The sequence below is a fragment of the Oryzias latipes genome, chromosome 14, assembly GCF_053564925.1.
Source record: "Oryzias latipes strain Hd-rR chromosome 14, Olatipes_Hd-rR_3.1".
Lineage (NCBI taxonomy): Eukaryota > Metazoa > Chordata > Actinopteri > Beloniformes > Adrianichthyidae > Oryzias > Oryzias latipes.
Genome location: NC_136250.1, coordinates 8,749,575 through 8,764,064, shown reverse-complemented (window position 1 = coordinate 8,764,064; position 14,490 = coordinate 8,749,575). Strand labels below are relative to the sequence as shown.

The following is a 14,490-nucleotide window of genomic DNA, read 5'->3' as shown; positions in this document are numbered from 1 at the left end:
CATGAAAAAAAAGAAAAAAAAAGAAAAGGTGTCTTCATCTTCCAAATTCGGTGAGGATTGTGCTGCACAAGTGTTGTGTTTATGAGTGTGCATTTAGTTTAGACAGAGACAGACTCGTCCTGGATGCTTTCATAACTACTGCTGCACCCCAAACCCTTCATCCCCTCCAGTCCTCCCTTATTAACTCACTTCACCAGCCCCCTCTTCCTCCCTTCAAAAATGAAGTTTTCTTTTTCCTCTACGTAGCCTCCCTCTCTGTCTTGCCCTCCCCCCCTTCTTTTTCTCTTTCTGGGGTTCAGTCAGAAAGAAAACTTTGCTGAGGCAAGGTGGCTGGAAAGGAAAGGATTGGCTTTTATACAGTTTTTATCCTAAAAGATATTCATTTAACTCATTTATGGAATACACCATTTTTGTGCTTGGCTGAAGGGTCGATTACCCCATTCAACCTTTTCTGAATTTCCCCTGAATAGACTTTACTGGACCTAATTGTCTTTCCTGGAGGGATAGCATTGGACCTGATTGAAGACTGCTTTCATGTGTCAGCAGCATTGACAGCTTGGACAGTGGCTGATGCTTTTTGCTCTGGGGAATAGTTTGCCGTCTTGCATGGACTATTTAAGGCACCTGAAAGAAAACACAGTTTTTATGACTAATATTTCTTTCACAGACACTTGGAGCTGATTATTTACAATTTTCCAAAAGATAAACAAAACAACTTGGTTTTAAATAAGACTTTTTTTTTTAGTACTTTAAAAAAGCTCAATTAAATGTTGGTTTAGGTCAATTGTTGTCTTAGTAGAATATGCAAAAGATCATCAGAAGCTGTTGCAGCTGCAGAAGCACAAGCCTCTTGTGCATTTTGTGGCTGCTAACATTGTATATGGCCTCCAAAAGCCACGGCCAGGACCTGAGCGAGGCAGATGGAAGGCAGCCGGCGGCCAGTGCTCAGATGGCGGAAAAAGACGCTGTCTGTTACCAGGGGGGTTGCTATGCCGTTTTCCTCCAAAAGAGAGTCTTCAGAGATGCGGGGCGGAGCTGTCGGGAGCGAGGTGGGACCCTGGCAACGATGCACAACCAAGAAGAAGCGGGTGTGGTCCATGAGCTGCTGAACGCCATGGAAGCACAGGGGTCTAGGCCGAGGCTTAAGCTCTGGATTGGTCTTCACAGACTCCCACGCCAGTGTTCAGCTATTCGACCTCTCAGAGGATTCGTCTGGGTCAAAGGCAAAGTTTTACGTTTTAATTCTACAATGCTTTCTTCTTTTTAATCTTTTTTTAAATGGCCAAAAAGAGAAATTTAAAGAAGCTCGCAACTAAAAAACTATTTTTATATTTTTCTAAAGCCTGTTTTAAAATGCAGCCATTTTGAACTTGGTGAAAAATATGCAAGTTTCAATAATTATGATATTGGGAGATTTTAAAGTCAGGGCAAGTTTCAGTCACAAATCATAAATCAGAATCTACAGTTCTGCCCTTGAGGTATTATAATTGGCAGGATCTAAAAAGATTATGATTTTAGATTTTATTACAGCATTTTATTTAGAAAAAAATGCTTTCTTACAGTCCAAAGCCAAATGGCCTGATTGTGAAATTACAATTCAGGGTGGGGTTGGCGACTGCCCATTTGATCTTGAATCCCCTCTTCCATGAGTTATTTCCTTAAGAGTTTTTATTCTAGAATAATTATTTTTGAACAAATATTCCACAAAGTGTCCAAAAATCACAAACTTTTGGCCTAATGATGCTGTACTTTACTTTTAAGGTTCTAGTAGTGTCACATCACTCCAAATTATTTTGGCCATTGCATAGCTGTCCACAGACATGTACCTGTGAGACTTTGGTGTTGGTGATTAGTGCCCTGTACTACCTGTGTGGTCAAAGTTCTACCTTATTTTATTTTTAACCCTTGTGCTATCTTAGATGACCCCACCGTTACATTGACGTGTTCTCCCTACCATGACAAAGGTGGATAAAGGTGGAAAGATTTCATGTAATCCATGGACATCAGTGAAGATCACAAATCATTGAGAAAAAAAAGGTTCAGTGCACTGTCTAGTGGGTCTAGATGACCCAAATCCCAACGTTAAAGTGCCTAGGACAGCACAAGGGTTAAAGGGCTGGTGAAACGAAGAACCTTCATCTTTTTTACCTAATTTCTCCCTTCAGCCAGATTTAGTTAAATACAAACATCCCAAGAAACAAATCTGTCTGTATTTTGAACAGATGTTATGCTTTAAAAATACAGTGCAACCTAGCTTCTGGTTTTCTTTTATAATTTTAACAAATGGGCAGACCAAATCACAAAAAATAGTACTTTTTGCATGTATATTTGTGAACATTCCCTCAAGTGGCTTTCTTTTTTTCTTATTCAGAATGAGAATATATAAATAGGTTTGTTGATTTTGCTCAAACAATCAGAAAAAAATGCATTTAGGGGAAATTCAAAATTTTTATTATGTTTATTTTTCTATTTTTAGAAAATGGGGGTTCAGTAGTTAATCAGCATTAAAAGTTAAAGTTTTGCAAACCTAAAAGGACGCCGAAACCTAAAGTAAACCTAAAGTAATTGGTCAAACTAACGTGGCAAATCTCCAGGGAGCTTTCCAGTTGCTGCTGTTGAATTTGACCCCAATGACACCAGTGGAGAACAGCTGCAATTTAAAGCTCTTGTTAGTTTTGGTCTTTGGCGGCTTCTAGTGATAACATCTAAAACTGCACTTTGAAAAAAATTAACAGTACAAAGCACTATTGTAATTGGTCAGACGAAATGTAAAAATAGCCACGCTCCACTGTGGCTACAAACAACACCTGAGACTAGAGTTGTCTTTGTGCTTACAGTGTTATGTTATTTATCTTTGAACAGGAGATCAGGATGGTCAGTTCACTAACTGGTTACGTGAAGAAAGCAGCGGGACATGCGCAGCCCATCGCTGTGTGGCCATGAACGTCAATTCACATGAGAGAGGAAAAGATGGCAAAGATAACTTCCGGTGGATTGATGGCTCCTGTACAGTGCCTGTGGATGGATTCGTCTGCCAGTTCAACTACAGAGGGATGTGTTCCCCTCTGGAAGCTGAGGGTAGCAGTTTGGCTGTTTACACCACACCGTTTGGGCTTGAAAGCACAATCTTGACCCATGTACCCCATGGGTCTGTAGCCACCATTCCATGCTCTGCAGTCGGCTCAAACCCACATGCTCCTGCTGATGAGGAAGTGCTTTGTATTGAAAGAGATGACATGACAGTGAGCTGGAACAAGGATGGCTCAGTCTGCCTATCCAGCACAGAAGCAATTAGCCAGGACATGTGTAGCTACGATCATGGATGTGAGCATTACTGCGAGACCACAGACACATCTTACAATTGTTACTGCTCTGAGGGTTTTGTGTTAAATGAAGATGGCTACAGCTGCATCCCTGACCCGGTGAAAGAACTCTCGTCTTACTCGACCAGCCCCACTCATCAGCCCCATATCAAAGAGGTTTGTTTGGAAACGGGGTGCGAGTACGACTGCAGAGAAACCCCTCGGGGCGTCAGATGCACGTGCCCCAACGGCTTCCAAATAAGCCCAGATGGGCGCAAGTGCTCAGATGTGGATGAATGCTTACAGCAACCGTGTTCCCAACTTTGTGTCAACATTCCAGCCACCTTTCACTGCACCTGTCACCAGGGGTATCAGCAGGATGATGACGGCGAGTGCATAGATGTTGATGAGTGTCTTGACGAAAGCACCTGTGATTACAAGTGTGAAAACACTGTGGGGTCTTTCAAATGCCACTGTCCACTTGGTTATGAGCTGAATAGCGTGGAGGAATGTGCAGACGTGGACGAGTGTGCACAGGGCTCACCATGTCAACAAACGTGCCTCAACTATGCAGGGGGGTACAGCTGTGACTGTGTCAAAGGCTTTGTCCTTCAGTCAGATGGAACCACGTGCCACCCTTATAATTCTGATGGGGAATATTCCACCCTGACCCCTGACCCCAGTGACTCCACTGATCCGGATTTTGCTTGGTCTTCTGTGTTCACCACTGACTCCAACTTTGAAGCTGACAGCAACTTTAATGTTGAGTGGCTGACAGAAACAACAAAAGTCCTTTCACCTGATATGGTTCATGGGGCAGATAATCACCTGAGTCAATGGAATGATCTCCTGCCCGGTGAATATCAGACATCGCCATCGCCAACACAAAAAGACAGGAGAGACAATGAAATTCAGCGTGATGAAAACAGAGAAAGTAAAGAACCCGATGATGTGCTAGGGGCTAAAACCGGAAAAGGCGCACCTGATGTGACAGGGGAGGTTGAGAACAATACACATGGCAGTACAGGGTATACAAATAGCACAGCAGATTTTGGACCTGAATCTGCTGCAGGCAAACTGAAACATGACAAGGGTTGGCTGCTTGTGGCCCTGCTGGTGCCTTTGTGTGTGTTTCTTGTTGTGATGCTTGCTCTAGGGATTGTCTACTGCACCAGCTGTGCTGTGGATAAGAGCCTCAGCTTTTCAGACTGTTATCGCTGGGTACTTCCCACAACCCCCCCAACAGGAAGAGACGAAAAAAATCAAGCATGAAAAAAACAAAACAAAATGGGTTTAGATCACTGTTTCCTTGGCAGTAAAGGACTTGTAACTGCATCAAGAATTTGGATTTCTGAAACGCTTACTTCCTCTAATACTTCCTGCTGCACAGCCATTGTAAATAACTCACTCTCATCTTGTTGTTGAAGTTCAATAAAGTCATCAGTATTGAAAAATGTGTGATTTTAAACAAAATGACCTTTTCCTGAACTCAAGGCCGGGGATCTACAATCTTCTGCAATGTCATGGGATCCAGGTCTGTGTGTGCAGGTCCCCAGCCCGGATAAAATACAGGATAGTGTAAGGAAGGGCATCCGGCACAAAACTCTCTGCCAAACCAAATGTCCGGATCAGTGAGAGCTGATTTGCTGTGACGGCCCCCGAAAGAAAATGTGAACAACAATAGAATAGTCGTCAATAGACAAACCTTCTGACTTTGCTGGCAGTCCTAAAAATATATAGTAGATGTGGGGAAAGTAAATCAAATCCACAACTTCTGTAGAACAATGGTCTAAATTTCTAACAGTCTTCTTACTGTGGATTTTGCCTTTTAATGTGACGAACATATTTTCCTTCACTATTAAATCAAAAGATAACAATTAGGTAACAATTTAACCACAGTATTTATTTTATAAGACATGTTAATTAGTCTATGCTACAACCTTTACACAAGTGTGAATCAGAAAAAAAGATGCGTGTCACGTAGAGAGAAGGAAAAACTCACCTAAGCAAAAGAAATTTACGACGAGGATGGGATTCGAACCCACGCGTGCAGAGCACAATGGATTAGCAGTCCATCGCCTTAACCACTCGGCCACCTCGTCAGATGACTCCTCTTCCCTGTGCCAGCTGTTTTTATCAAAGATCCACAGACAGCTGTGCACCCCTTCCTTTCCCCCTGTGGGAAGTTTCTTTTGTTTACTTACTTACTAAAATAATCAGAACACTTGATTAGGACGTACCCATGACTGTCTCGTTAAGCACGTTTATGATTGGTTGGTGTTAATTTGATTCAAAGAGAATACAGGCTATGATTGGCTGAGAGCTCTGAATGAATTCGGGAAGTAAGGAGCGTGAGACTGCAGTTTGACGTTCGCCTCAGACTTTCATCAATTTGAGGTAAACAAATGCTAAGTGTATTTACAACTTTGCCTTGATGTTCGACATGTTATAAAGAAAACAAACTGCAATATTAATTGCGAGCTTAGTATTACACCGCGTATATGATTGCAGGAGAAGTGTTAGCAGTTTGTGCTTCAAGCATTGCAGCCGCTTAGCTTGTATGCTAGGAGCTAATGTTAACAATAGTTGGTAAACTGTCTCCTTTGTATTGAATCCGTTTGATCTAATCTCTTCCGACTTCCAGTAGTAAACTTTAAAGTGACTTGGGGAAGGAAAATAATGTGTAAACGTAAAACGTAACTGAAGTAGGTTTGTAACAAGTGGCAAATGAAACCGAAATTAGCAACTATTTTTTTCCCGTTGAAATCAACGTATCGTATGTACTTTGTTTTCTATCTATCTAGTCTATTAGGTAGTAGTTCAAGGTTTACTAGTACTTCAGGGTTTACTGATGTAACCAGGATTAGCTTTTATCTTGTCAATCTAAGACAAATCTGGAAGAATATCTTTTTTGTCAGAAGTGTTCTTGTGGTTTAAACACGGTCATTGTCTTAAATTTAATCACTTTTATTTTCTCTGTGTTCACCATCAATGAAATAGCAGTTCTAGCTTTTTTATACAGTTAAAGTAAAAATATATTTGTATAAAAGATAAACAGAATGAAATCAATAATTTATAGCTATTTGTTTCTGTTTTACTCAGTATATTTTGCCGACATGGGTACTGAGAGGAAAGCAATCATATGCATATGCACATATATAACCAAGTATTCCTACCATTTGTTTTACTTAGCCCATATATTTCTGTTCATTAAAGTATGAATCAAAGATTCCTATTCATTACTGGACACCCCCCCCCCCCCCCCCCCCCCAGTTGTTTTCTTAACCTCACATGTTTTCTGTTTCTTTTTAACAGATTTAAATATCCAAGCCAAGATGGTGGACTCCCAGTACTACCTCCCCAATGACATTGGCATCTCTGCACTTGACTGCAGGGAGGCCTTTCGTTTACTATCACCTCAGGAGAAGATGTATGCACACTATCTGTCACGTGCCTCATGGTGAGTAACCAGTCTCAGCAGCTCAGAGAGAAAAAAGTAAACTCATATGGAGGATGAATTGAAACTGGAGTGAGTCATGCTAGAGGAACATGTCACTATCCATCTCAGGTATGGAGGTCTGGTGGTGCTTCTGCAGACATCCCCCGAGTCTGCAAACATTTTTGTCCTACTGCAGCGAATCTTCAGGAAGGAAACGCCAGAAGAGCTTGAAAAAGTTGCTGCAACAGTTGGACTCAGCTCTGAAGAGTACAAGGTACATAAACTAAAATGCTGTACACTGTCGAAACACAGGTTAAGTGGTTAAACATGCACATTTTTAATGTTTTAATTCTCTATTTTAGGCATTCTTGGTATATGCAGCTGGTCTTTATGCAAACATGGGCAACTACAAATCATTTGGAGACACCAAATTTGTTCCAAATCTACCTAAGGTAAAACTAAAGGACACGTAGGATGGGTGAACATCCACACTTTTCATTTTGCAGCCTTTTGTAGGGGGCCAAGACAAACTCTTCTCTCGAAATCTTCTCGAAATTTGCCTGTCTGTGTTGTGTTTATCCAGGACAAGCTGGAGGCTTTGGTGAGGGCCAGTCAGGCATTTCAGGAGAAGCCTGTAGAGATGGAGGCTCTCTGGAATAGTTCTTCCACTCTCATCTACTCTTTGGAAGACAGACAGAAACAGCTGGGTCTTGGTGACAAGGTATTATTATCAACCACCAATAACTGAGTAGGAATAGCCAAAATAATTAAATAATGGGAAATATATTTTGTAATAATCAACAGCTATGTTTGCATCCTTTACTATACATTCTGATTCACACAATTTTTTAAACAATTTTTTTTTCATTTCTCGCTCTTTAGAAAGCCACACAGCATGTAAAAGGAATCATAGCTTCTGTCTCTCTTTAGGGAATTACAACCTATTTCTCAGGGAACTGCACTCTGGAGGATGCTGAGTTGGCCCAGAGATTCCTTGATTCAAAAGTAAGAAATATTGCATAACTAATATGCATAACTTCATGTATAGTATTCTTTTGCATATTGCAGTCGGTTTTGTTTTAGCATTTATTTATCCCCCCCCCCCCCCCCCCCCCCATTAGCTAACAAAAGTTGACTTTCAAAGTAACAATGTGTGTTTTGCTTCTAGAAACTGTCTGCGTACAACACGCGTCTGTTCAAAAGGAACGATGGAGGAAAAGTCTGCTATGAGGTTCGCTTGGCTTCAGCAGTGCAGAAAGGTTAGAGATCAAATCACAGCCAATAATAAGATGGAACCAAAAGGTTAACATGTTGGAGACAGGCAGAGTTACCAGACGTGCTTTGGCCTGCAAAGTTTAAAGCATTAGAAAATGATTGACATAGCGGACAATGCTGATACTAACAAAAAACAATAACTTTTGTTACTGCGTCACAGATTGCGCAGTGGACGGGGAAAAGGAGACTTCCTGTGGGACCTTTACATTTGAAGACAAAGAGTTTATTGTGAAAAGAGGAGACTATTGTCCTCTGATGGAAAAAGTTTGTTTTTACCTCCAACAAGCAGAGGTGAGGCAGCAAAGGAAGCAGTTGCTTTTAATCATAATTTCAGTTTACCTTTGATTATTTCTACATTTGACTCTAGTTGGAGTCAATCTGTTCTTAATTTTTTTAACTGCCTTCAAAGGTTTATCAGTTTTTTTTATTATTTTTTTAAAATAAAGAATTCATGTTCAATGACTAAGTGCCATAGAAAAATGAACTAATACTGTTAATGTATCAAGCCTTGATAACAGAGGGAAAAAAATGTAGTTTTACCTCTTTTTAAATGTTTTTTTTTTTTTTTTTTTACTGACTCTTGGCAGGCTTATGCAGCCAATGAGAACCAGCAGAAGATGCTGGAACAGTACAGACACAGTTTCAACTTCGGTTCGGTTGAATCCCACAAAGAGGGTTCACGCTTCTGGATCAAAGACAAGGGACCAATTGTTGAGAGGTGAACCGCGGCACTAAAACACTTACTTAACCTCACAGATCTCATTTTTACTGCCTCAATTTATTTTCAGTTTCACTCAGACCTTTGCTCCTAGAATTGTTGGCGTTCTAGTAAACCATTTCTGAGTTACCTCTTCTTTGTCCTCAGTTACATAGGATTTATAGAGAGCTACAGAGATCCATTCGGCTCCAGGGGAGAGTTTGAAGGTAACCCCTGACCTGATCATGATCAGTGATTATTGAGATCCACACTGTGAACCTACAGGCCGCACACAATTTAATTGGTGTCCTTGTTCAGTTTGAGGTTCAGGAAGAAGTTTTTCATTATTTAGAATCCATATTATTTGAATCCAAATCAATTTGTAGAGGGTTTATACAGTGCACTGAAGAAGCAAGGTGAACAAACTAGAAATGAAACCTTCTTTATTCAATGAAGAGTATTTTATTACTAGCTTGACTTGTAAATGAAAACGGGTGCTCCAGGTAATAAATACTATTCAGATTTAACATAGGCCTCAAGCTAATGTTTCACCAGGTGGCCTGTTTGAAATCTACATCTTAGCTGGCTTTCTGTAAGTAGAAGAAGAATCAGTTGATTAATGTTCACACATTTTTGGACACAGATAATTTAACATTCTGAAGCCTCCGCACCAGCCTGAAAAATCAATCATTGTCATTGAGGTGATTCTTAAATTCATGGTTAACATTAAAGGAACCGAGGAAGCTGTGTCCTGCAGGTGGATTTAAGTTTAGTCTCGTCTTTCTTCATCTTCATGACTTTAGGAATCTGCTACAATTTTTACTAGAAGTAAAAGAACTTTCATATTGAACATGGTCACTAAGTAATAATTATTTTATTAGTAGGAATCCAGAAGTAGCTTACACATTTTGAAATAAGCTTTCATTCATTTTTGAGGGAAACCAGCAGAATGTACACTCTCTGGTTATTCTGTCTTTTTTTTTTTCCAGAAAAGGAAAAAAAGAAACCCCAACAATAATTATTTCTTTTCTGCCATTATTCAGCAAATCCTTTCTAAGACTAAGAAAATTCCTGGTGTAGTTTTTGACAGAAGTGCTCATTCTGTCTGAAGGTTGGTAGTTTTAGGAGGGTTTCATTCTCTGTTGTTTTGATGCCCAATCCAGGTTTTGTGGCGGTTGTGAACAAGGCGATGAGCGAGCGTTTCACCAAGCTGGTGAGTTCTGCAGAGGTCCTGCTGTCCGAGTTACCTTGGCCTCAGGAGTTTGAGAAGGACACCTTCCTGAAGCCCGACTTTACTTCACTGGATGTTCTCACCTTTGCTGGAAGTGGAATACCAGCTGGAATCAACATCCCCAACTGTACTTACTCGTAGATTCTAAAACCAACAAATGTAATTGTTAGTTTTGAAGCATTGCCCTACAAACTGTTTTGCTTCCTTGCTTTTAGATGATGACATCAGACAGTCGGAAGGATTTAAAAATGTGTCCCTCGGCAACGTTTTGGCTGTAGCTTATGCTACCCAGAAAGAGAAGCTCACCTTCCTCAAAGAGGAGGACAAGGTAAGGTGTTCTGCTTACACCTGTCGCCATTATCTGCTAAGGGTTTTTTGAAATGGCTCTCATGTGTGTGCTGCTCTTGTGTTCCATTTTCTTCTAGGATTTGTTTATCAAATGGAAGGGTCCATCCTTTGAGGTGCAGGTTGGACTTCATGAACTGCTGGGGCATGGAAGTGGCAAACTTTTTGTTCAGGTTAGTCCAGCATAGTTTAACTACACACAGAACTCTATTACCTGGAATGGAAGTAGAATACTTTATTGTAATAACCTGTAGTCTTGCTTTTCTCTCAGGATCACAAAGGCAAGCTTAACTTTAATAAGGATAAAGTGATCAACCCAGAAACAGGAGAACTGGTGAGTTCGTTCACTTTAATGGCCTACGTTCAAATGTGACACCCATTATAAATGGGTTTCAACAGAACAAAGTAGCTCAGCGGGACACTTGGTCTTTCAGGTGTCCAGTTGGTATCAGGGCAGCGAGACTTGGGACAGCAAATTCTCCACAATAGCCTCTTCCTACGAGGAATGCCGCGCTGAATGTGTCGGCCTTTACCTGTGCTTGAACAAAGAAGTGCTCCGGTGGGTTTTTTAAAAAAATCTCAAGAAAATTTTGTTTTAGGATGAAGATCTAAACCAGATGTTTACTTCAACAACATTAATATTTGATAAGTGGTGGTAAAACTCCATAAAACACTTCAGGATTGTAATTGTAGCTGAAAGATCTTATGAACATTGACATTTTCTTCTAGTGGAGTTTGGTTAGATGTATGAAAATTATAATACAATGGATTACAGCTTATTGCTTCATTTGAAAAAAGTTAAGAGTTAAGTAAAAACGAATTTAAATTATTTTTATCTCTGAAAAAGAGGCTGACCTCAAAGTTTATTTCAGTGACGGCTTCAGTGAAAAAGTTCCAGTTCATATACATTTTTGTGTGTTGTAGTATTTTTGGCCTCGAGGGTCAGGATGCAGAGGATGTGGTGTATATCAACTGGCTGAGCATGGTCAGAGCAGGACTGTTGGGCTTGGAGTTCTACACACCTGAGAGCAAGAACTGGAGACAGGTAAGGTCTGGCAACATGGCGCCCGTTTTCCTGCTGTAAGGTTTGTGTTACAAGAGGCCCAGAAAAAGTTTGAATAGTGTTTATAAAAAAAGTGAACATGCAGACTGTTAAGTATGTGTTTCATGGAATGATGCGTGTCTATGTCGGATAATTAAGCTCACGCTCAGTCAGTCTGTGTTTACATGAGCGTCAACAGACCTGTGCAGTTTGTCACTGATGTCTGTTTTCCTCAGGCTCACATGCAGGCTCGCTTCGTGATTCTGCGTGTTTTGCTGGAGGCCGGGGAGGGCCTGGTGGGCCTCAAAGAGGTGGTGGGGCACGACGGCAAGCCTGATGCACAGATTACACTGGATCGGACCAAAATCCACACTGTGGGAAAGCACGCTATTCAGAGGTTCCTCTGTAAGCTGCAGGTACGTGTCCTGTGTCATCTTTAAACGTGCAATATTAGTGATGTGCCGCTCCATATCGAGGCTTCGAAGCGTGTGGCGAGTAGTGGAGGGGGCGTGTCCGTGATGGGTTTATCGAGGCTTGCTTCATTTAGGGTAGGAGCGGAAAATGATGATGTCCGAAGCTTTGCTGCCCAGCTGTACCACGTGATTGATTCATGAAGTGTTTTGGATTGTGCCGCAAGTTTTGACAGAGATATAAATCCCTCAGATTCAAAATGTGGGTGTTTGATGGAGAATCACGAGTCAGTGAGAGTTTAGAGACAGTTTGGTTAGAGGTAGAGATCTTGGAGACAGTTTGGAGACTCCGGAGAAACTTAAAAGAGGAGGAAGTCCCCTGTGTAGGAGCTTTTGATCTAATTTCTCCCAACAGCCCTCACCTCACTGTAAATTATCATTTCCATTTTTGTCGTTTCCGAATAATCATTTGCCATACTGCCAGTATATCCAAACATACATATATACACAGTAAACTGCCATCTCTAAATATATACCTTTTGCATTCTTCATTTTGCTAACAGTTTTATTTACAGCTGTTCTACAAACTCTCACACTTCAAATTCCTACCAATTGATATTTTTATGTCCAGTAGATCTCCTACTAGAGCAAATGAAGCTTCAAAAAGCTTTGCTCTGGAGTGAACCAATTGGATGTAAGGCTTCATGAAGCTTCATTTGCCCATCACCACTGAATATGTGTTATAAAACAAAAATACCAGAATATTTGTACATCTACTGCTATCTTTTCTTTAAATTGTTAGCCACCTGAATATTTAAAAACACTTTTTCATAAATTGTAGCCCTTTTTTCCCCTCCTTGTTTATTGCTGGGGTTACATTCTAAAATTAACCTGTTGTGAATTAAATCTGCGAAGTGGTATTAAAGATGTTTAAGGCTGTAAAACTCCCCACTAGACAATTTATACACTTTTCTCAGACGGGAACATTTTCACACTTTTCTTTAGTTTAAACTCTTAAAGTTCAAACTTTCACTGAAAAAATAGTCAATTTTTAGAGAATAAAATCAAAGATCTGATTAAAGATTTATGTATGTTTAGAAAATTGAACACATTCAGTACAGGAGACACGGCACAGAGGAGATTGTTTGACAAGGTCAACAGCCAATCAGGACGCAGAACAAAAAAGCATGAAAAAAAACTCAAGGAGTAGGAGACCGTGAAAAGTGAACTTCAATAAAGCAAGGGAACACTATATTGTGTTACTATATGTTCCCTGATTTAGAACACTTTCTGCACGCCATTTACCCACAATCCTCCATTTTGTAGGTCTTTAAGTCTACGGCTGATGTGGAAGGAGGCAGGGCCCTCTATGACGGTTACTCCAGTGTCGGGGACAGCGGTGCTAACAACTTTTTGCGTCTGCGGGAGACTGTCCTGCTGAGGAAAGAAGCTCGCAAGATGTTTGTTCAGGCCAACACCAAAGTTAACGGTATGCTGCTGTCCGCTGACACGCACATGGGTTTGTTCACCTTTGATAAAGGTCATAACGATGTTACTACTCAATTATCAACTGGGGTGGGATTATATAAGTTCGTTTCCTTCCACTCCCTTTCAAGCAATATTTATTAATATGTCTAATTATCCTAAATTGGATTCGTCATTGTATGAATGTATGACTGATTATTGTATTGTTTTTGTGTATTATTATTATTTGATTGCTTGAAATAAACCATTTCAAAACTGTACAGTTAAAAATCATTGCATACGTATTTGATTTGCACACAAAAATCCTCATTGTACTGGTGTTTAAAATTAGAGGAAAGGTAATCAGAATGCTTAAAACTTTCTTTTTGCCTTCTCTAAGTTATATAATTCTTCAAGTCTGTTTATTTTGAAAGTTTTCTGTAGAGATTCTACAGTTCATTAATAAATCTGTGAAAATGTGTCATCTCTCTTGTATTTTAGAGGTCATAATTCAGTGTCGTTTTTTGGTTGTGTGGTTTTCAGGTGACCATGTCGAGCTGGTGGAATATGAAAGCAGTGCTGCAGGCCTGATTCGCTCCTTCACTGAGCGCTTTCAAGAAGACGCAGACCAGCTGGAGGCTGACCTCTTGGAGCTGAGCAAAAAAGACACCCCCTGCTGGTGCTGATGGAAGCTGAATAATCTGTTCCATGTGTTTCAAAATACCAACTGCTGAAAGCAATTACTTTTTCATGTATGTGACAGAAGACGGCCTCAGAATTGAACAAAAAAAAAAGTGTTGTGAGAAGATAAATCCGATGAGACTAAAGTTCAACAGCTGAAATAATACAGAACGATTGAGAGAGATCTCGAACATCACTTGAATTTTTTCTCATTAAAAAGTATTAATGCAACATTTTTTTCTCTTTTATAATTACAAAACAATAAAAAATGTCAAATACAATAATGAAAAAATGTTTCTCCCAACTAGATTGTCATTAGAACGTCATGTTTGTGATGTAGAGAATGTACTTAGATTGATTTTTGTGCTCTTCTTGTTTAAAATGTCAAATTTTTGTGCAGCTGTTGTGCTCATGAGCTGACCAAGTAAGTGTTACCTGACTGCAGTGGCTTTCAACTCTGACTTTAAGAAACAAAATAAACAAATATGCAATTTTGTTTTAGTTTGTCACAAATATACAAAGGATGAATAACTTTTCTTGCAATGTATACAACACATGATGAAGCAACTCGAATAAAAAGCATTTTCTACAGTGATCAGGACAC

General features: G+C 40.1%; 2 protein-coding genes and 1 non-coding gene across 3 annotated transcripts; 2 read left to right on the top strand and 1 right to left on the bottom strand.

Annotated features, from left to right (window-relative positions):
- Positions 1-229: 229 nt before the first annotated feature.
- LOC101157314 (uncharacterized) lies at positions 230-4,756 on the top strand. Its single transcript, XM_004076244.4, has 2 exons — positions 230-1,223; positions 2,863-4,756. The coding sequence occupies exons 1-2, from the start codon at positions 803-805 to the stop codon at positions 4,572-4,574; spliced, it is 2,133 nt and encodes a 710-aa protein (XP_004076292.2). The 5' UTR covers positions 230-802; the 3' UTR covers positions 4,575-4,756.
- A 566-nt stretch (positions 4,757-5,322) lies between these two features.
- Positions 5,323-5,404, bottom strand: trnas-gcu (transfer RNA serine (anticodon GCU)). The gene has a single exon. It is a non-coding gene; the product is annotated as a tRNA-Ser (tRNA).
- Positions 5,405-5,431: 27 nt separating this feature from the next.
- dpp3 (dipeptidyl-peptidase 3) lies at positions 5,432-14,481 on the top strand. The gene is made up of 19 exons (XM_004076142.5): positions 5,432-5,699; positions 6,618-6,762; positions 6,871-7,015; positions 7,104-7,193; positions 7,325-7,462; positions 7,672-7,746; positions 7,910-8,000; positions 8,177-8,307; positions 8,604-8,734; positions 8,882-8,940; positions 9,877-10,071; positions 10,160-10,272; positions 10,370-10,462; positions 10,561-10,623; positions 10,724-10,848; positions 11,214-11,334; positions 11,568-11,747; positions 13,068-13,230; positions 13,749-14,481. The coding sequence occupies exons 2-19, from the start codon at positions 6,638-6,640 to the stop codon at positions 13,889-13,891; spliced, it is 2,181 nt and encodes a 726-aa protein (XP_004076190.1). The 5' UTR covers positions 5,432-5,699; positions 6,618-6,637; the 3' UTR covers positions 13,892-14,481.
- Positions 14,482-14,490: the final 9 nt, after the last annotated feature.